The following is a 23,403-nucleotide window of genomic DNA, read 5'->3' on the forward strand; positions in this document are numbered from 1 at the left end:
CTAACAGGTTTTTAACGTAAATGTCTGTAACCTACAAGGGTCACTCTGCAATGCTGGTGGAAAAAGCTCTGGACCCAGAAAACCTTTCCAGTGGCCAGGACGATCTGCAAACCTCACAAGGCAAAATCATTCCATTCTTGGAGATGCTGAAGAGTGACCTCTTTCAATGGCAAAATCCTGATTCAGCCGAGAAAAAATTTCAATTGTGTTGCAGCCGTCCCTGTAAATAAAACATCCTGAGAATGAACCAAACATTTTGCCTTCTTTGTTCTGCTGTTTTGAGCAAACAGCCCAGCACTGGATGCTGTGGATGTCTGTTTTCAGTCACATGACAGTCTCCCTCTCCTCCTCTACCATCGGTACAGGCTTGATCTCCTCACACAGCCCCATGCCATTGGGGTGCTCCTCCTCTGGGATATGGACCTCATGCCCAGAGGAGGGAATGGAGTTCTCGGAGACAGAGCCATTTTTAACATATCCTGGCAGGTTGCGGTGCCCATTCGTGGAGACAGGTCCCAACCGGGTGGTGAGGTGGAGAGCCAGTGGGCCCCTGGCAGTCACATTGGTCACACTGGTGTGGGAGACCATTGGCCCATAGCTGTATGTGTTGCTGCCGCTTCTTGCTTTCCGCTTAAAGTCCAAAGCCAGCGTTCTCCTGCTCCAAGACTTTTTTATCTCTGCCTGGACCTGTGCGGCATCAGAGAAATGACAATAATTCAGCATTCTCTGAAATAATGGCTTGTGACAGCTGAGAATTCAGTTAATCGTGTGGAACCAAGTGTCATCTGCTGTGTGGACTCTGGTGTTTACATTTGAAACTGGACCGCCAGGCATTCAGAGAGACTGCAGCTCGGACCTCTTCTAAATTTGCTGCTCCACAGGCTTCCCTCAAACAGCTCTGCACAACTGAACTATGACTGTATAGATTCTTTCATTTTTACTCAGAATGAGAACAAAAAACTTGTCTCAATGTTATTCTTTATGTATCAGAATTATTCCAGGTGTGACTGTAAAACCATAATAAATAAAGTCAGGTTTCCTTAGTCCATAATAAGATGAGCTTTGGGACACCACAAATCAAGGAAAATACATTTGCAGTTTCTATGTATTTTTACAAGGAAAAGAAATTCATAGCAATGACAAAGAGATATTGTTCAAACAATGAGGTTTATTATACAGCTGTAATTGTTATAAATGTAAAAACCATATCTGTTCTGTAGAGTCAACATGGTGAATCCTGAGCTTTAAAGGCAAGAAACTGCTAAAGTCTTTTCATCTCAAGGGCATGAACATTATCATTATAAAATCTCATGGCATGCATTGTAATTTCTCTTTTCTCTTGCAGTTCACTTCCATTTTCTATACCTTAATTTCCACAGCAACTGTGTCATTCTTTCTCTGCTGCGTTGGAGAGTTTCCCACCTACTGGATTCTCATGCCCTACTCAAAGTATTGCCCTCTTTGCTGAACCAGTTAGATTTTCTCTTTGGAGAGGAAAGTCATGATCTAGGACTCATAGAAGTCAGATATACTTCTATATCTGATTTTGCAGATAAAAAAATAAGAAAATTTTACGCTGTGTGTCTAAGATAAGCAGATCCTTTTACTGTTTGCCCTTTATTTTCAAAGTGCAGAACATGCACTCACCTCTCCGTTGCAGAAGCAGTATATGATTGCCACAAAAAAGCCCTGCGAGAAAGATGAATTCTTGTGAAAATTCCCCCTGGAAATGCATCTGTGACATTACAGATCCCAACACCCACAATCACTTAACTATATAACCCCCTACATGAGTGATGCTCAGTTAAACATTACTCATCTGACTTACAGAAGTTAGTCAGATTAAGTAACTTGTTCAAAGGCACTTAACAATAATGAGCCTCATAAGATCCAGCTTCAAACCAACAGAAGTACTTGTCTGCTAATGCAAGAAGAATCTCTTTAGTGACCTCAACAATACTGTGCATGGTGGATGGGGTATTAAATGGATTATGTTTAAATCTTTAATAACATATAATAAATAATAAAATCCAGAGCAAGAGAGCCTCTGAGGCTGTAAAAGTGGAGCTTATTAATAAATTCATTTTGTTTGGCTTCATGTACAAGCAGGCTCTCTGGAGGATTTAGGCTGGAAGAAAATTCCCTTCTGGTGTAAAGCATGACCACCCTGGGTTACAAACAACAAAAACCAGGGAGGTTGTGAAGATGCATCATCCATACCTGGAATGAATTGAAGAGCATATCATAATGCATTTGGATCTGCCAGGGCACTTCCGAGATCTCTGTATATGGCATGGCCATGAAGACGATGTAGTGCACACCAAACAGGGGCATGAGAACTAACGTAGACTTCAGAAGCTTCCTGTGAGGAAGAGAAGAAGCACTCTGTGGATGGAATCCTAATCTTGTCTGTCAAACAGTGGAACACAACTGGAGCAAAGGCAACTTCCTTCAGGTGAAACAAATATTGAAAAGTAATTTAGGCTTGAAACGGGCCTGATTTCAAATTCACATATATTTAGTTCTTTGACCCACGAAACATAGTGGTATGCGAGTCTTTCTGAGACATACATATAATTCTGATTTAATTTTTCTAAACCTTGAGTTGCATCAAACATGCTTTGAGCTCTAGAAGAAGTCTTTCATCCACATTTAGATGTACCTACTCAACACAGAGCACCTTGAAACTGACTATAAGCTTACAAATGCAGTAAGTTTGCAAAAATCCAAAATATCATGTATCATAAACCATTTACATTTAACTCACTTACTCAGACTCTTGAACCCTGAGGCAAAAACATACCCATTTGATTTGTAACATAAGGAACTATCATCTTAGGATACTTGGTTTCTTACCTGTATTGTTGCCTGGTGTCACATCGACCCGCGTTTGTCTCTCGTAGTTTCGTGGCCAGAACTCGTATGATATTTAAGAATAACAAAAAATTTACCTACAGGACGAGAGGTGGGTAAAAATTCTTCATATTTTATGTACTTTGAAAATATAACTGTATACATAGTTTTATTTGCATAGCTGTTGCCTTTCTCAAAAGCAGCGTGTAGCATTAGTTTTATACAATAAACTACTACCCTGGTTAACCCATTTATACAGCAGAGTAATTCAGGGTAAGTGCCTTGATCAAGGGTATTGCAGCACTATACAGTTTTGTGAAGACCTTTATAGTGACTTGTTCACACAGCACAGCTGGCTTCAGGAAGGATGCCACACTGTTGGTCCACTCACCACTATGGCTGCCAGGATAGGAACTTGGAAGATCCACTTCAAGTTGCCAGCGCTCAGATCCCAGCATCTGTTGCCAGAAGTTACATCAAATTGGTATGGCAATGCTGTCCCGTAGCCCTGTAATGTAAGGAGACGCATCTCCCAGGCTCCCACACAGACTCCTACAGTTCTGTTGTATGCTGTCAAAAGTGACTTCAAAATGGTCCTGCGGATCTCTAATCTATGATGCTGTGGCTTTTGAATTGACCTTCCTTTTAATATTTACGGCCATGTGCCACAGTCCGAGCTGTAATTCCTCTTCTACGATGACTGAACGAGACTGTTACATTAATGTGACCTTTAAAGGATGCTGGCATTTGCAGAAAGTTTTAACCCAAGTGCACTATTAAATCCACTTGTTTAAGTGTTTTGAGATGCAGACTTGAGTTGGTGAAAGGAAGTAAGAAGTAGGTGGGCAGGACAGTGATAGGCTGACATGAGAGAGGAGGGCAAGTAAAAGACAGAAGGCAGGCAGGACACTGACAGGTGGGCAGGTAAGAGGCAGGTAGGCAGGTGAGAGGTGTATGACTCACTCTGTATCGGCCAGCGTAGCCCTTACACTCGCCCACGCCGTCACGATCACAGCAGGAAGCCCTGAAACAACATGACCAATCAGAGACAGACATGGAGGCTCGCGTCATGTCCGCAAGAGAAAAGGGCTCAGTGATCTGGATAACCTAGATGACCTGATTGTGGGTCCAACCACCTGCATCTCCAGGTCCACAACTGTGTGCAATTTCCAGGTCTCCCAAACTTTCATTCATTAATATTAAGATGAATGAATAAACTGTTGACTGCCACAACTGAAGAAATCACAGCATGGACAAAGGATCACAGAAAAGCAAAGAGGTCACAGTATGAGATCCATACTGCCTTCTGCTGCCCCTCAGTGAAGATATCCTTGAGATTAAAGATGTACAAGAGCAATGGCCAGGAAAAATGTTCAGAAAACCCAAACTGTACCGTAGGTTTGTCATTTAACCTGGTCACATGTTTAAAATGAGCTGTTTCTGAACATCTCTCCAACTTTGTTCACACAGTCTGTTTTTATTAACTACACAATAAATTACTGTAGATGAACACATCACATCTTTAAGACCTAATGAAGGTAAAACAATGCTGTCTGAACGATGGCGCTCACAGGCCACATAATGGAGGACACATGCATCACTACGATTTAGTGCAATTTAACTCTTTATGTTGCCAGTAAGCCAAAGCTTCCCACTCTCTTTTCACTCTTTGATGGAATGACCCTCACAGCTTGCTAAGATGGTGCCAAATGACTGCTGGACCTCCAAAGTGCAGTCAAAACCACAGTAAGAAAAAACAACAATTCAGTGAATCCAGCCAGAGGTTTCTCTTTAATTGTAATAATTAAGGCCATAAACCTAAAAGGTCTCTTAAAGATGGTAATGATGGAAAAGTTGAAGAGGCAATTAGATGGATGGATTCAGTCAGAGTGACAGTGGACTTTCAACACTAAAGACAGAATTTTCTGGAAGGACTTTGTATATGTGGTTAACAAGAGTCAACATGGACTCATTAGCACTTAATAACAACACCACCACCAACCTTAACAGTCGTAATTTTACACATCAGTTCTATTGGTCACCAAGAATTGATACTGTCCTGACAGCACTTAAGAACAAATCAAAAAGGCCTTCATCCAAAACGACCTTTCTCGACTCAACATCAACTGTTTTTGTAACAAAAGGAGGAAGGAGAGAGGCGCTGCTTAATGGACCCTCATCTGTTTCCATAAGACCAGCACGGTTTGCAGGTTTACTCGCATTCTGCTAAGAGTACACAGTACCTTCTTGAATACCATTAATTAATCATGGTGGAAAGATTCAAAGAATTCATGCAGAGCTGTGGTCCCTGTGACTCACCTATGAATGCTAAAAGGGAAGGGCGCCATTAACTCCGCAGCAACCCATAACATTTTATTTTGAACAGCGCCCCGGGATCTATCAACGTGTCTTTGAAACACGTTGACTGATCAAGGTACAAATGACTAAATATAAGACCAGCTCACATGAATATATGAACAAGATTGGGTTATTCTATAAAAGGTAACATATGGTCCAATCACAGAAGAGTCATATGAAGCATGATTTACACTAATGCATTTATATTTCATACATAATGAATAATAACAGCAATGATGCTGTCATTTAAAGAGTGAGGAAATAGCTTCTAATACAACAGATGCTGAGGGGAAATTGTCAGTTGGAAAATGAAAATTGCATTAATCTAACTGGTAATGTGGATGCATTAATAACCTGATGAATTATAGTGGCATTAAGGAATAAGATGTTTATGACACAATTTTAAGGCTAAGCAATGTTTCAAGATCAGTCTCTTATTGAATTCTTTCAAAAAGAGTGGTTATTTGTTTCTAAAACACAGAAACGTTTTGCTGAGATGCTGCTTCTCCCCTGTAGGTTTTTTTTTTGTTTTTTTTTTCTGTTCTGCAGTAAATGTCAGTTTGCTAGAATTTGCTGAACTTTTCCTTAAACTTGCAAGAGCATCAAACCTACCTGTCAGCTTGAAGGAAATCTCTTGCTGACGTTCACCACCATAGTTATCATTATCATTTTACAAGAAATTGCAGCTGCAAGTATTTTTTCAAAGAACTGTCATTTTGTGTTTGTGTTTTTAAATTTATTTAATGTTTTTTGAAATTTTCTTTCCAGCAGAGAGCAAACACCTTTCAAAAATTATTTTGACTTTTGAGACGAGTTTCGCTGATGTTAGAAAAAACTGAAAATCCTCGCATTCAAATAATCCTATAAATTGTATATTAAAAATACTTGGTTTTAAAAAACTCCACTTACACAAAATGTCATAATGATGTTGTCATGCCTTAAGTTTTCTATATATTAATCTGTATATATTTCTGTATATTAAGTAGGCTCCGGTTCCCCCGTGACCCCGTATGGGACAAGCGGTTCTGAAAATGTGTGTGTGTGTGTGTGTATTAAGATTAAAACTGGTAACTGATTATACATTTCATGCCTTCTGCACAGCATCTATGGAAAAAAGGAAAATAGCCTCAATAGTGGATATTAATGCCTATATGTCTTACAGACTCACACACTTATTTTCATGCGAATGAATAGCCCTTCATCAGACACTGGAGAGTTTTATGGTGTTATGTACGGTGTGCGCTTAAGCTTTTTATTTCATTCAGCATATTAACTCTGTGTTATTATTAAGTGCTAAGGCTCAAGAATATGGTTTCCAATCAGATTTCCACTGTGAGTCTTTCACTAAATTCATGTTAATATAAATCCATGCTGAAATATGTTTTTTTTAAACATTTTTATAGAGTTGGCTTAATGCTGTAAAAATAGTCTTCCTCTTATTATGCCTTCTATTAAACTGAGCATTTACAAGCAGTGAAATAAAAAGTCCCGAAACATTTGACAGCTCCAGGATGGGTTGTATAATGAAAAGTGGTTTTTGATGAACGTGTGGTGAAGGCAACACGTGCGACTTTCTGCACTGTTACTACAACTGGACAGATTTGGAGTTCAGTCCTGTCATTGCCATATTCATCTCCCAGGTGACAGTGGGATAGCGATGTGGTTGCTGGGCAACACAGCATCCACATTGTATGCGCTGTGCATGTAGAAGGGATACACACAGTGTGTACAATGCAGGAGCTGTACGGCCTGTCTTGAATACACGTCCTCCGCATTCCTGCGTAAAATACTGCAGCTTGGTTTGGATTCAAGCAAATGCTAAAGAGCCCATTAATTATGACATTTTAAATATTCGTTTCTTTGTGATTGTGGGCATTATGTAAACATACTGTATGTGGTCAACAGTAAATAAGTTTTACATTTATTCAAATCATGTATTTCATACAGATGTGCTATTTATGTAAAAACAATTTTTAAAAAATGGACAGCACTGTCTTAGCATCTCCTTGGGTTGTTGTGATGCATGTTAGTCATATTTCTGCAAATAAGTCGAATGTTATTACACTGCAGGTTCTGTCCAACTTTTTATTTCTGGGCCTTTATAAAGCTCTGTTTGATATAAGAGCTTTTCTAAAACAGCCATCCAGGCATTATTTGTATAACATTCATAATTTCAGTGATCATCATGAGAAATGAATTCATTGCATTTTAGCATTACAGTAAATGGAGCATAAATAAGTAAATTCACGCTGTTCATGTTTACGGCACTTTAAAGTAACAGTCAATAAGAGGATGAGAGTTCAGCTCACCCCAGCCAATGAGAGTGAATCCCCAGAGGTATTTCCGATCAGAGAAGAAGGTCATAAAGATGAGGCTGTGAAGGTAGAGGCCTTCCACAAGGATCCAGTAATAATTGGTGGCCAGGAAGTAGAGGAAGAGTGTCACAACAATCTTACAGCCAATCTAAGGCAAGAAGAACAGCATCATTAGTCAGAAGCAAATGACACTGCAGTCAGGCACGTCTTCAAGGAATGGATAAATGATATACTTTATGTGTCCACTATTTCTACGGACTAATAGAAAAACTGCATTACTAACATTGTATTTACATATGTTCTCATTGTTTTTGAGACAGAGGACCTAATATTTCTATTCTGTATGTCCATATGAACACAAATGTGCACATGTAGCTGGGTATATGTGCATATTCATGTGTGGGAACACATTGAAACAATACGTACTAACTGCGTCTTATCAGCAGTGGGAGCCTCGGTGATGGATTTGAGATCCTCCACACTGACTCGCTCGACCTCCTCAAGAGCAGAGCCCGAGTACAGCACTACATCCTTGACGAAGATGCTGATGGCACGCAGCATGAAGGACACGAACAGGTGCATGTGGATATAGTTCCTGGTGCAGTGGAGTCGCCTGGGGCCAGAAGGGGGAACCACCATGATCATCCAGCAGAATCATCATCATAAAAAATGTTATGTACAGTCTCTGCTGAATGGGTTTATGTTACGGTTTTATGTGCCACCTGCATTGGTTATTTAAATGGGCTCTCCTGCAGTTTCTTATCAAAATCTGCTTGGCAACTGTTCACACCACTGCCATCTCTAGGATTTCATGAGTGGTGTTTTGACAACATACCCCCGACACATAGGGAGTCAGTGAGGCTGTCTGCGGTTTTCAGTCAGCCCACTGACACGGATCACCTCATTCCACTTGATTAAACTGTGTGAATTCCTTTCTGACACCTTTGTGGTGAAGTACAACCAGCTTGCATGAACTATTCATAAAAAGCATCTCATGGGTATTCTGTTCCTCTCAGTTTTAGGTCATATGGAACAGAAGTTTGATTGGAATTACAGCCCTGCTCAGTAACTCTCTTTTTATTACCACTGACTATGACTTATGACTGTGATAATTGCTATTATAGCTGTTCTCGTTAAGTGCTGCCGAGTCTATGTCATCTCTTCGTCATCACGTAAACAGAGTTCATCCAGAGTGTTGCGTCCACAGTATTGAAAAGATGTGTCCACTGTCACTGTGTCCATTAATCTGGTTGCTGTTCGTACTCTTCTCTTCTTTTTCCTCTAACTTTCCCACCATCACTGTGTTTTAAAGAGAATCCACCCGCTTGGGGTGCCTTGCGACAGACTGGTGTCCTGTCCTGGGTGTGTCCCCTCCCCCTCTAGCCTTACGCCCTGTGTTGCTGGGTAGGCTCCGGTTCCCCGGGACCCCATATGGGACAAGCGGTTTAGAAAGTGTGCGTGTGTGTATTATTACTGATGTTGTTACTATTGTAAACAATAAAAATAGCAGTAAAGGACGTATTAGCATTAATAACAAAGTACAGCATGATTTGAAGAGCTGAATTAGTTTATTGGAGGTGAGCTGAAAATACAGCACAGTTCTACGCCAAAACGAGCGAGAGTACGAGGGCTTGTGTTAATGTAATTATACTTGTGCAACAACGCAATTTTCACTCACCATGGCCACATACATACAATGCCTATAATTCCATATGTTAATGAAAACAGAACCTCCCTATAACTTCACACACAGTGGAACTGCATGAATGTAATGAGAGTTCAGTCCACCCGTCAGTGTGCTCGTTTGTCTCTTGGATGAGGTTTGGGGGGGGATATTTTAGGAATAAAAATAAATATTTGGAGTTCTGGTTCCACCCTTTTGAACACACAAGTTGTGGGGGGTTTGCCTGAGTTTGTTTAATGAGAGAGTAAATATACAAGATATAGACAAGATACAAAAATAAATTTTCAGACGACCAGATACATGTATAACGGGAATTGCTGGTGGGGGGTGGTGTATTTCCACTCCTCTCAAACTGAACCAAGAAACGGCATCACACTTCACTGCAGTTACATATTGTAAGAGTGTGGCATTACACACACACACTTATTTAAACACAACTGAGTTACTGTACACACAGACTCAAAAATGCATTCTTGAATTGGAGGACCACGGAATGCATAAACATTGAGTAGGGAGATTCAAAATGTAGATGGGAGACGGGAAGGAGAAATTGTGAGCATATGTGGGACACATTTGATAACAAGGGCGTTTGACTTAATGACATGGCAGCTTATCACTCCAAAAGCTCGTCAGACTGTCTCATTCCCAAGGGCAAGAGAGTGAAGCCTCTCCTTAAAGCCATGCCACTCCAAGCGCTTGTCAAAAACCGACACGGTAAAAGCAGGGTCTTAATTAGGTCTTCAGTAGTGTGGCTATTCATAAATATGAAATCTGGGGAGAAGCAGAAAAATTACCCTGGCTTTAATATAAAGAGTCGGGTATTACAGTGAATCAGCACCATATGACCATATGAATTGTACTCCATTAGCCAAGTGTGAGAAACCGACACTGGATCACATGTCATTTCCAAATGTGATCACATATAAGCCAACTTATTGTCAGCAGACAATACAAACAGCTGAAGTTTGAAACAAAACACAAGTAATGAGCACGTGTGACATGTCTGAGCTGACGGACGAGGGTCAGTTGCAGCGTTTTTCTTCAGAATCCACCAAGAATCAAACTAGAAACACATGTCAAGGAAAAAGTATCTCACTTTTAATTTTGGGCGTGCCTGTTTTATTTGGACTTTTCAATGGTATGGAAATGCATCTAACAGATGTTTTGGCTCAGGCAGAAAGAAACATTTCCAGTTTTAAATAAGCCTGCAAAGCAACTTCAATGATGAAACATTATTAAGCAACACATGGCAGCAAAAAAGGTTATTTCTGTTTAATGTATCTTTATAGAATTAATTAGTTAAACATTAGTACAGCAGAGAATAATAAATAAGTAGAAAATTCTATATGATGGCTGTAGCAGCATTTGGAAATGTGAAAACAGACAGCTGCTCCTAGCTTTCACCTACTTCTATTAAAGCTTAATATAAGGATTATGAACTTTTTTTCTCCACAAGCAGCCACCCTGTTGAGAAAAAGAAATGGTTTTGGAAAGCCATACTCAAAAAAGTAGTATACGAATCCGAGCAGATAAGAGAATGCAAAGAAACGCGTTGACATTTTGCTGACAGAACTCATGCAGACCCATAAGAAAAAGATTTACATCGGATTTTCTGCTATGCTTACATTTGCTTGTTTATTATTTTTATTTGACATCATTGGTCAAGGTGAATTACAATACTAGATAATCAACTTTACAATGATTTACTCATTCATACAATTGGGTATTATTTATTGTATCAGTTCAGAGTAAGTACCTTTATTGGCGGTATTACACAGGAAATGGGATTCGAACCAGGAACCACTACCTCTAACCATTGCACTATACATCCAACATGGAAAATATCTTGTTGAGACAATGACTCTGAGTTGGGTTATAGTTCAGCTTGCAAAAGGTGTTTACATAGCAAATTAATTCACCAAAGAAACAAGGTCTAATCACACACACACACACACACACACACACACACACACACACACACACACACACACACACACATTTTCTGAACCGCTTGTCCCATATGGGGTCGCGGGGAACCGGAGTCGAACCCGGCAACACAGGGCGTAAGGCCGGAGGGGGAGGGGACACACCCAGGACGAGATGCCAGTCCGCCGCAAGGCACCCCAAGTGGGACTCGAACCCTAGACCCACCGGAGAGCAGGACCCGGTCCAACCCACTGCGAAGATCTAATCAACATTTGCTTATTAATCTATCCATTTATTTACTTAGCAGACACTTTTTTCCAAAATGACTTCCAATGAACTCTATGTAGTGTTACCAGCCCACACCCCTTATTCACCGTGGTGACTTACACTGCTAGATACACTACTTACAATGGGTCACTCATCCATACGTCAGTGGAACACGCTCTCTCTGTCACTCACACACACTATGGGGGAACCTGAACAGCATTCTTTGTACTGTGGGAAGAAACCCACAGAGACACAGGGAGAACATGCAAACTCCACACAGACTGAGCAGCGATCAAAGCAACATCCTCTCGCACCGTCCAGGCACTGTGACACAGCAGTGCTACTTGCTGTGTCACCATGCCGCCCCATATTGGCCCAACATTTACCTACTTATGGAGAGTAAAGGTGTTCCAACGTTTCTGCAACAAAATCCTTACCAGAAAATTTTACTTGTTTATGATAAAATGTAAATATTTTATACTGTATATAATTTTTGCTCATTTCAACAGTGACATTTTACTTTATAATAACTTAAGAGAGGAAAGCATTATGATATCAGACTAGCCATAAGATATGTACAGTTTTATGATTCAATTTTTTAAATGATTCAACAGCTGCTTTTAGTAAGAAATGTAAGCTTATCCATAGTTATCATATTTCTATCACACATGAATCCTGACTAACCAAATTCAGCTCAAACTACCAAAATAATAAAAAGCAACTAAGTCTTAAGAATCAGCAGTGAGAAGATATGCTTTCTAAAAGTCTGCCAGAAATTGGAAAAGGGGCCTCTGCACTTTATACCAATGGTTAACACTTTGTTAACCAGTAGTATAAAACCAGTTAAAAAAAGTCTGGGCAAAAAATCTACAGAGAGATTAGTTACCATATTTCATTGTTTTCTGCCTATAGTGGACAGACAGACAGCATTGGATGCCTGTGACAGCAGCACTGCCTGGTCCTCCATGTCCCAGCAAACTGTAGTTAGATAATTACATCCGTTTAACCTTCAAAGTGCAGCATTAACATTCACAGCATTTCTGAGACCAAAAACCAAAGGCCATATTTTTGAGTTATTATAACTCTCAAAAAATGGATTATGTTTCAGTGATTCATAGGAATTTTAATTGCACATGAGTTCTTTATATTCAGTTTTAGGTTCTTCTTTAACCGGTCAAAGTGACAGTTTTTTCCTCTTAAATTCCATAAGTATGAACAATGTTAATACACTGCACATACAGCAGTTTACTGATCATAATAAAGAAATTGAGAAAAACAACAAATCTAATTTTTCCAAAATACGTGCATCTATATATGTTGTTTTCCAAATTACAATGTATGTTGCAATTTTTGTTAACAATGTTAAATTTACCTATTAATTGAGGGAGTGGTGACAGAGCAGGTGGGGCTGTTACTTTAAAGCGCCAAGACTGAAATTTCTGGTTTTGCTGTGGCGCCTTTGATCGAGAGACTTACCCTCAGCTGGTCCTGTAAGAATCACTCTGCTGTGTAGTAGTACAGTAAGTGGCTTTGAATAATGTCTCCAGTTAACTGTTTTGTTTTTTTACACCTCCCCTTAATGATTTCTTTCAGTGTATAATTTTCATATTACTTATTGATAAAAAAATATGTAACTTTCAAATTCAAGTGAACAACGAACTTCATATTCTTTGCCCTCATTTATAACCATCACAACTCATTTTACAAGGCAGTATTTTTCCCTTGCCAGTTGTTTCCTCTTCCTCCTGCACACAGCCTTCTGCACTATCTGTCTGAAAGGCTTCGTCCTTATTCTAGTCTTGTCCTCATTGTCCCCATGGATGCTCTAACTATTTTAAAAAAGCAACATGAGCGTGAACTCAACAAGAGCAGTCATGCCCTGACCTCAGACCCTATTGATCTCAGCTCTATAAAATCTTCCATTTAAAAAGTTCTTTTCACTGACTGTTTCCATCAGTCAGTGACTAATTAATCATTAAGTGGTTAAAAGATAGTGGTTCTGGTGCCAGACCTGTCTGGTTGAGCCCATTAGAAGCCTGATGTTTGACTAGGTGTCCTTTGGGAATCATTGATTTGGATGTGGAGAGGAACGGAACTGTTCCCCTGACAAGTGCCCACTCTTTGGACAATGTGGACTGCTGCCACTACCCCTAACTCACCCCGCCCCACCCCTCCCAGTCCCCCATTCCTCCCCTGCAAATATTTATGAACCGGTGCACTGGGGATCTCTCAAAGTCCAGCATGAAGCTTGGCTCCAAAAGACCGCAACGTAATAGCCGCGGAACCCCCATGGGATGCCTTATTAAACTTAGTTTCCACAAATATTTCCTGCAAACTGAGTCGAGGGCTCTCTTTATTAAAAGAAATTTTTTTAAAAAAGTGACTATTTGGGAATCAGGTCAGACTGAACAGAACATCCATAAAGCAGAGCATAAAGGATGGCTTGCTGAAGCACATGGCCATGGCTGGAGCACAGTGGGTCATTGGATCGACCCAACTCTGAGAGACCTCTCCATTAACAGTGAAGCAAAGTCGACCTTCAGAAATTTTACTTCCATTAAGTGCTTCGGCTACATTAATTGAATGTACCTATATATGTGCTCCCTGTGCCCCTTTGACTGGTGGGTCAAGGCACATCTTTAGGTTTGGTTAGTTGGTACTGTGTATTATTGATTCATAGAAAGAAACTGAAGAGTAAACGATGTGGCCTGATGTGACGTATTGTACTTTGTATAGGTGTACCCTAAGTCTGCACTGTCTTGGGTTCTTCTGTCCAGTGAAGCTTGCATCCAGGCTATGGCATAAAGGGAAACCCTACACATCCTCAACATCCAGTAGAGACCAATGGACTAATGCATCTTTGGACAAATGAATCACATTGTCAGTAAAAAATAAATAAAAAGAACAACATGCAGTAGTAAACATTGAAAGTGCTTCTTTCAAGGTTTGTGGCAGCTAACAAAGCTGTACGTTTTCCTTGTGTTGCTCATGATTTACAGGAAAACAATGCACGACTCAATAGACTTTTCCCCATGTTTAAATCATGAAATACATTCTGCAGGCATGAAGCTAGACCAAACAGCCAAAACTAATTTAGGCACAGAAGCTTTCAGGTATCGTCCATAACAAAAAATGGTATTCCATCAGCAGGAAAGTATCAGTAAAACAAGTCTCCTTGGAAACGATAAAGGCAGTCACTACCATTGGTAGAACATATATCCTTCCAGGGACTCTAATGAGACTGTAAAACCAGCACCTAATGAACATTTTCCAGGACAACGGGTACTCACCGGAAATATCCCAGAATGACGACGGCGACCATGAGTGATCCCAGGGAGATGGAGTAGCCCACGGTATAAATCATGTACAGTCGCTCAAAGACTTCCTGCAGGGATATACAGGAACTGAACATGAATGAATGAACATTTTACCATTTTTTCGACTACAGAATGTTGTATGTTTTATTTAAGAAATGTCGTATAGCTATACAATAGGTTGTTTGGGAGCTTATTAGGAGGTGATCAGTTGTGGAGCAACTCACAGTAAGTGGCACTGAAAATGCCCTCACTGGCCTCTTTATTACATGCATATGGCCATTTAAACATACAGATGGACCCCCACATGACTGTGACTCAGTATTAGCATGCACACAAGGGTCCAAAGGTCCAGTTACTGTTTGAATGACAGGTTGAGTAATGCTGAACATGTGTGACATGATGGGTGGTGCCAGCTGCACCGGTTCCAGCCACTCTGCTAGCATATTTGCACTCTAAAGATTCACAGACATGACATTGCCTTTCCTTCACTCCAGTGGACTGGCACAATGCCCACCAGAACATCTCTAGGATCAGGAGGAACACCATGTCAGCCAAGTGAATATGCAGCCCAAAGTACTCTGTACTATTAAGGTGTACTTGATGAAGTGGCTGGAAGTGTGTTTATTTAGGTGTGACTGTAAGTGAGCAAGCAGAATATAGTTTTTGACATAGATAAAGTAATTCTTTTTCAAACTGCCTATTATAGAACTCTTAAGGAAATGTTAAGGGTAGAGTTGAATTCTAGCTGATAACTTGAAGTACTGTGGCAGAGAAAAGGGGCCCATTTTGTGTTTTCGAATTGAAATCTGACTCCTATGTTTTCTGGGCGCTCAGGCTGGGTTACCAAAGACAGCGGGATTTTAACCAGTGGTCTCAAAATGAAAATGGTGGGGCAGAGCGGCGCTGCTTGACAGAAAATGGGGGTGATTAACAGTGGACCTCCAACTGGCGCAGTTTCTTGATCCTGACACCCATGAGGCTAACCCTAACCCTGACTCTAGCCCTAACATACGAATAGGGCTTCCCACCGCTAACTCCAGATATAGAATCACTTGCAACTTTCATCAGGCATCTCAGTAGCTGATATAACAGGAACCTCCATTGTTTTTACCATTTAGCATCCAGACCGGGAGCTAGTCCCCTGGTCCAGACTGTGGTGTAAAGTGCTGCCCTTTGTGTGTGTCTTTTTCCTTTGTTGCTGTGCCAGCTTTGAGACACACAACGATGCAAACAGACTGCAAACTGCAGATACTTAAACATCCCCAGTGAGCCACTGCTGATTCCAGAAAAATGAGGGGAAAAAACATGAAAAAAAAAACATAGGAAAACATAATTCATCTACATCAAAAATGAACTGCATTCAATTCTGGTACAGGATCATGTAATTGGAAAGACATAATGGGTGGCACAGATGACATCTCATTGCACTACAACCTGTGATCAGTTTTACGGATGTGTACACGAGGCACTCCAACTCCCACTGCAGGGCTTGAAAAGACACAGCACAACATATGGACTGGGTTGCTACTGCATGTGCTGTGCAGTCCTATTCCTTCACTTCACTTCCGCTCGACTGCCGTGTATGTCATCCGGACGCCTCTATCACTCTCACGATGCCTGCAGGGCACTGCTAGAGAACATTACCTGTCTAAATGTGAACAGAGAGCCACACACAGTTGCAGAGGAGTCATTCTTAGTAGCACCCGAAATTCGGGCCTCTCAACACATCGACTGCAGAACGCCAGGAGGGGCCGCAGAACATCAGCGCGTTGCATTAAAAAAGGCAAACGCAGGATTGTGCGGCATTCTAGAACTGAGAGCGAAACCCACAGTTTACAGCACAACAAACCGCTTTTTGGCAGTGCATTCACAGACCAGATCAAAGTCGAGAAGAGCGTTTCATATGGAAAAAACGAGTATATTTGTCTGTTTTTTTCCCTCTTCTTCTTCTTTTCTTAAACTGAAATACTTAATTAGGGGATTATTTTGTGTGACTTTCTGTGTGGATTTACAAAGAAAAAAACTGCACGGATGAAGCTGTTTCCAGTTAATATGTTTGTCTCATTAAGCAGAACTCGTCTGTGTGCGACACACATGCAAAAATGAAGTGGCGGAAAATAAATAAATAAATAAATAAATAAATAAATAAATAAATAAATGAGAAGTGCGCGTTCAGCAGGGCCGCGGTGAGCCCATTATGGTTTCCAGTTGAAACAGTATTCCTCGGGGAGCGAGTGCGCCGGTTCCATTTGGCTATGTTCCGCATGCACATGAAAAGGGGCTTTCAAAGAAAACCAGAGTCTAAACATAGAGCCTCTGCTGTAGTTTGGCCCACAGAACGGAGGGTGGAAAATGTCGACGCACACCACCTACACATGTAGTGCGATGCTTAGAGCCACTCGACAATGTGACACAGCGATCCCTCCAGGAGATGAGTTGGTGAACAGGCACCAGACGAAGCAGGACGTCTGCAGCTGTGCGCTCCTTCATAGAGTGAAACGTGTCCCTTACAAAAGGGCCCACATGGTGCAGCAGCTCTTCTTCACACAAATTTGTCACCTCACATTTGTGCGCAGTACTGTGCACCTTACATGTGTGCCTTTGTCCTTTGGCAACAGAAGCTAGAAAACCACACTGGTATGATGGTGGAAACTACTTTTGTTGCTTCTGTGAACATCTCGGAATTCATTGCAGCACCCCAGGAACTCTTAATGTTGACACAATATGATACAACACCAGTATTAAGTTTTAGCACACCTGGGCAACACCTGTATGGGAGGAACTGGACAGCAAAGAGACTATACAGTGACACATGGGTGTTCTACATGTGTGCGAACTGAGGGAGAAGAGCTGAACAATCAGAGCCTCATCTACCAACAATACTCATCCATCGAATGCCGAATGTGAACGGAAACATGAGTTTCCTCCACATAGGCTCACACTTTACTCCGGTACTGTACGCAGCACCAGAGGAAGTGTTTAAGGCTGCATTATGAGTTAGCGCCCATCATTCCTGTAGATAATTCTCAAAGCTATATTTCATCAGGAAAGCTGAAGGTTTAGGTGGGACTGTTCTGAGAATACCAGGGAAGGATCTAATCACACCAGCTATTTATTATGAGCTACGATACTTAGCAAAAAGCTATTATGTTTTTGCTGACTCTTCTGTCCTGTAACATGCTGCACATGAGAAATATGAGAAGGCCACTGGGTGTCAAATATGAGAATCGCGGATGCCCTTTTAGCCTGTATAGAAATTGTTCTCATGTGGTACCAATCATGGAAATTTCCTCTCACAGTATTTTCTGGGTTTACCTGAAGAAGAGCTGCTCTTCAACATGTTGTTTATAACTACATGATGATTTCTTTAATTTCTGCAGACAACAGAAGTGATGATGATCAGATGTCATGTACGGCTCGTTTGTGAATAAGTGCAAATCTCACCTTCTTGTGGTTGTAGTTGTAATGGCTGAGGAATTTGGCACATTCGCTGTAATTGGCCCAGGTTTTGTTGTTGCTGCTCACCAGCTCCCATGTCCCATTCCCATCGCAGCGGCGGTAGGCATGGCCTATCGGCAAAAAACACAACAGAATGAGCAAACAGAACAATAAACAAGCAAACAAAAGTTAATAATTTCACCAACAGCTAAAAAAAGGCAGGTGGCACTAATTATCCAGGAAACTTACTGTGTGTAATTATGTGGGATAAATAATTGATCAGAATTGATCAGAATTCAGTATGTATTGCATATTGAATATACATACTAATATTCAGTGTTAATAAATAAAGTATGTACTTTTTTCCTAAGTTAGAATAGATGTAAATTTTTTTTGTTCTCTGTTCATATCAGTATCATTACAGCTTCAAAAGTGCAAATCAAGGGAATTGGATAAAGGGCAGCAAAAAGGTAAGGTTGTGACAGTTAAACATCTAACATTTTTGTTCTGCTTTAATCATACTGTGAATTCCTGGAATAAAACATAATCATAAAACACAGAATAGTGATCTTTCTGAAGACTGGAGGGTCACACTTCAGTTGATGCTGCTGTCACACACATATCCTCAGAGGTCCAAATGAGGGTCTGCATGTCTGTTTAGTGAAAGCATTCTAGCAAAAATGTGACATCTCAACGGCAGGCTGCCTGTCCTCTTGTATCTGCAGCAAAAGCATCTCTTTTTTCAAAGGAAAAATGCTTGCGAAAGGTGATTTGTAAATAAAAAGGGAAGCTTTAAAGAAGGCCAGAATACAAATGAAAGTGAAAATATCGATGTGAGAAACAGTGCATCCTTCAGTGTGGCAGATGACTCTGGGGAATGTGTTCTGCATCACTGTGTATGCAGGGTCATACTGTACTGTACTGCACATTTTCTCATTTTTAAGGAGAAAAAATTAGAAAAATGAAAACTATTACTTGATTTTTTTTTAGCAGAGGCGACTAGAAACATGCTAGAATGTCTAGTCAAGCTAGTGGTACACTATTACAAAAATTGTACCACACTGGACTCTCTTATTAGCATAATACTAATTTATCGTCTGTTATTATGCTGTCTGCCTTGCACTTCTAGGGCCTGGGTTCAAAAACCAGCTGCAAGTGTACTACCCTTGTTCAAGGAACTTATTCTGAAGTGTTACAGTCAAAATTACCCAGCTCTGTAAATTGGTAAATCAGTGTAAGTATCTCATTGTACAAACACTGCAAGTCACTTTGGAGTAAATTTAAAAATAAATAAATAAATAAATGCAAGTGTAAGTGTAAGTGTAAACATGCGGCTGGCCCAGTGGGCAGCGTTGGTGCCACTCAACTCCTGGGCTGAGTATTCAAATCTTGGATTAAATGTGTATCAGTCATTGTGGAGTCTACATGTTCTCCTCATGTTCACATTGGGTTTCCTTTGGTTGCTATTTTTTCTCCCACAGTCCCATTTCAAATGGATTGGTGACTTAATATTGTCATAGTATGTGACTGAATTTAATTGCCCAGTGACAGAGCAGTGCCCCATCCAGGGTATATCTTATGTCACACCCTTGACTTCAGAGGGGACTCTGGGTCTGGCCTACCTTTGTGGTTGAAGTCGTAGATGTACTCGGGGCAGGCCGTGGCCACCACCTTCCCGGGGACCCCCTCTGGCCAGCACACGATGCCATCCCACTCTGGCTGACAGTAGCTGTCTGAGGAACAGAGAGACGGGGACTGAGGGTGGTTTAGGAGTGGCAGGGGGTGGGGGCAGGAGGGCCAGGAACCTGGATCCTTGTCCTGATTGTCACATCAAGTGGCTGCTGCCATGTGTGGTCATGACAGTATGGATGACCTCAACTTCCAGTGTGCACATTTTCCCCTAATGGGGCACTGTGAGAACCCACTAGGCCAGAAGTGTTAATCATTTGCCCCCGGAGTCTATGAATTATGGAGGAAATGTGACTTTGTAACTTTATGTCCTATGGCTTTTCACTTTTCTACAGTTTCTCTAAACTGAGTTCATAATTTTGTTACTTGATTCATAACCTGCATGACCCGAACAAGGGCAGATTTTACACCGGTGAAGGGCAACATAACCATTTAACTCCCTTAAAGTGTGAATTAATAAAGGTCAGCACACAAAAGCAGCTCTTGACACATTAAAACAGCAGAAGTATTAATTTAATATACTTAATAGCTGCTTTTGATTTCAACCATAACTGCAATAAGCGGTGATTCTGCGTCACAGTGGGTCGCACCTTTGCCTCAAGGCAGTAAATTCTGTGGCAGTGACATTATACTTTATTATGGCAAAAAGCTTAAGGTGCACTAAAGATGTAATGTAAATATTTATCTCCATCTTCAAATATTTGCAATATACACAACATTTGGTCTGGCTGAAGGAATCTATATTGGGATATAAAAGTGACACTCAGCATAAGAAAAATTGTACAGATCGCAGAACTGAGAGAGACTTCAGAAGCCTTCAAACAGAGGAAATCACCCGCTCCATGACGGACACGTGCCTCATCTGGGATGCAGACAGGCACACCTGTGACATACCTGCTGCTAGCTGAACAACAAAATGAATGAACAAACGCATATGAGCAAAAGAACAAAAGAACAAATGAACGAATATTAAATCAGCTTCTCATTCCTACTTGAAAAACTGAATGAGAGTACAGAGTGTAAACACCGTGATAAGGTTTAAGTCCATTGGGTCTGTATGGAAAACCACATCATCAGTGGCTGGCAGCAATAACAGTGTTTTACTGTGGAATTTACTCCAAAAATAAATCATTGCTGATCCACCAAACAGTCAGAGAAAACTTGGGAACTCCTATGCTGTTTTGCAATATGACAAATGACAGATATTCTGACACACTTGACAACTTTTAGATAAATTTAGTGCCTGTACACCCTTCCCTTCAGTCACAGTGTTTTTTCCTTCTAACTGCTGTTAAATGACAGAAAGTCACTTTCTGCTCATGCACTGACTACTATCTTCTTATGGCCGAGCTGCCAATCATGATCTTCTTGACCTGTTTTTGTTTTTACTAAATCTAAACGTGTGCTCGGACCCCTTTTTCCCCCTCACGAGAAACAGCACGAAAAAAACATTTTTAATTATAAGTGGGTGAGCAATAAAAATCCAACAGGCTTCCATTAAAGTGCTGCAGTGTTTTCCGTTGCTGGTTCCCACCGCCTGTATTCTTACACTAACGTCCTTGGAGACGTTGGTTATATGACGTGCAACGATTTACCATCCAGCTCCCTGTGAAAGTAAGGACCAGCAGCTGAAGCTGTGTGGATGTGTTCACTGATGCAATCAAAACACACTTTTATTAATTTTTCACTTCCACTGGAATACCAGCTTTCTTATAGAACAAGTCTTTATTGCATGGTTTTTTTTTTTTTAATTGAACAGCACTGGGCCACAACTGTATAAAAACAGAAACAGGACACGGACACGGAGAAATATATCAGCACGTTAAACAAGGTTACAACACGCAAATGTGGCAAAGGTGTGATCAAGTAGCAAAGCCCCCAAAAAAGGTGTTCAAACATATGAAAATATGACTGCATTATCATGCAGATAAAATGATAATTTTTCTTGCTGAAAAAAATGCTTTGGTTGTCTCCAAACTATTTATAGAGACAATGTCAAGTATATGCTATGACAACAAAATTTCCTTGCCTAAGATGTAAGAGTAATCTGCATACCTTCTGTATCCTCATTAAAAAAGTGGGATGTGGTTTAAAAGAAAATAAACAAAAATGAATTCCCTTGAGTTACAGCAGCACACATTTATTCAGAATAAGTGATAACGTGGAGCAACACTGATATTGTTCTTCCAGTTTTTTACTGAAATGTATAGTGAACATCCCATTTATCCTGCAATGGAAGATACTACAGTTGTGTCTAGTGTGTGGCAATAAATCCTCCATTTGGCGTACATCTCATACACAGTCACAGAGGTGATTAGACATCCCATTCTGCACAGAAAACCCAGATCTGAAATGGCGAGAGAGAAAACAATTCTCTCTTTCGAGAACTTTCTGGCTTCAGCTCAGGGCCTGTTTGGCTTTTATTTCCTATCATTGAAAACAGCTGCCCCCACTATAACCACTAATAACTAGGTTGGCATGGAAATGAAGTGCACTTTCTGTGCTCTAGATTCATTATTTTCCCATTTCTACAATCAAACGTCCAAAGGAAAAAAATAAGAAGACAGCGACGAAGTGATCACTGATAGGGATTGGGAGTGGAGCACGCTGGACCGCCCATGACACATGGTGTGTAATTAGAAAGCAAAGCGAATGGCTTTGAGCAGCTGCTCGCGTGTGCAAAGTCCCAGCGACCGCAGCCATAAGAGTCACTGAAGCAGCGACGTCTCGCGTTTCGCTCCCTGGACCACCAACACATCAGTCTCGAATTAAATACCGGACCAAAATATAATTTCCTGTAAATTCCATGACCACAATTTAAATATAACCAGGGATGGGGGTGGGGTCTCCTTTACTGATGTCATTGGAGGTTTTATTAATGTTATTCTTTGCCCCTTTTGCTCATGTGATCTGGTGCTGCACATGTCACTCTCCATATCGCTCCGGCCCATGATGAATCCAAGTTATTTTCTTTATTTTTTATTTTTTCTGCCTCTGTTATTGTGCACCGCCCACCGCAGGTCTCTATGCCGGGCTATTTTCACACACGGCAGAAATGTCAGCATCCCCCACATCCCCCCAGACCCGTCTGGTCTGCAGGCCCTCAAGCCGCATGTCAAGAAGGCCATTGAGGCTCCTGTTTACCGAGGGCACAGAGAGGCACAAGACAAAATACGTTAAATCCTCTCTGGCACTGCTGGCCTGTAGCCGACACCGTTTGCAAAGAAACACGTACAAATGATCGTACACGGCACAGTGTGTTTGGTGCAAGCTGATCCAGGTCACACAGGGACGGATATCCATCACCATCCAGCCGCTCTTAATAACAGTCTGATTAAGACCCAATATACAACGCCACCGAGTGGTCAGGGTGAGACAGATACAGGTGGAGCGGTGTTCTGAAATGATTCCAACATGAACATCCCATTGGGAATTGTCCTGATGCACTCCCCTGACCTGAAGGCTTCCTGTGAATAAGTTGCACAAAGCCCATGTGTCAGCAACAGCACTGGAATGCAACAAGGGCAAAATACCTTTTTGAGTTAGTTTGTAAGAT

General features: G+C 41.0%; 1 protein-coding gene across 1 annotated transcript in view; it reads right to left on the bottom strand.

Annotated features, from left to right (window-relative positions):
• Positions 1-227: 227 nt before the first annotated feature.
• The window catches only part of pth1r (parathyroid hormone 1 receptor), a 67,875-nt gene continuing 44,699 nt past the window's right edge, over positions 228-23,403 (bottom strand). Inside the window, exons 3-13 of the mRNA XM_018747639.2 lie at positions 19,781-19,891; positions 18,165-18,289; positions 14,694-14,788; positions 7,953-8,139; positions 7,521-7,674; positions 3,817-3,877; positions 3,245-3,311; positions 2,857-2,951; positions 2,221-2,362; positions 1,648-1,689; positions 228-687 (exon numbers count right to left, since the gene is read on the bottom strand). Coding sequence (XP_018603155.1) covers positions 325-687; positions 1,648-1,689; positions 2,221-2,362; positions 2,857-2,951; positions 3,245-3,311; positions 3,817-3,877; positions 7,521-7,674; positions 7,953-8,139; positions 14,694-14,788; positions 18,165-18,289; positions 19,781-19,891 — 1,442 coding nt within the window. The 3' untranslated portion in view covers positions 228-324. The remainder of the gene's footprint in view (positions 688-1,647; positions 1,690-2,220; positions 2,363-2,856; positions 2,952-3,244; positions 3,312-3,816; positions 3,878-7,520; positions 7,675-7,952; positions 8,140-14,693; positions 14,789-18,164; positions 18,290-19,780; positions 19,892-23,403) is intronic.

The sequence above is a fragment of the Scleropages formosus genome, chromosome 7, assembly GCF_900964775.1.
Source record: "Scleropages formosus chromosome 7, fSclFor1.1, whole genome shotgun sequence".
Taxonomy (NCBI): domain Eukaryota; kingdom Metazoa; phylum Chordata; class Actinopteri; order Osteoglossiformes; family Osteoglossidae; genus Scleropages; species Scleropages formosus.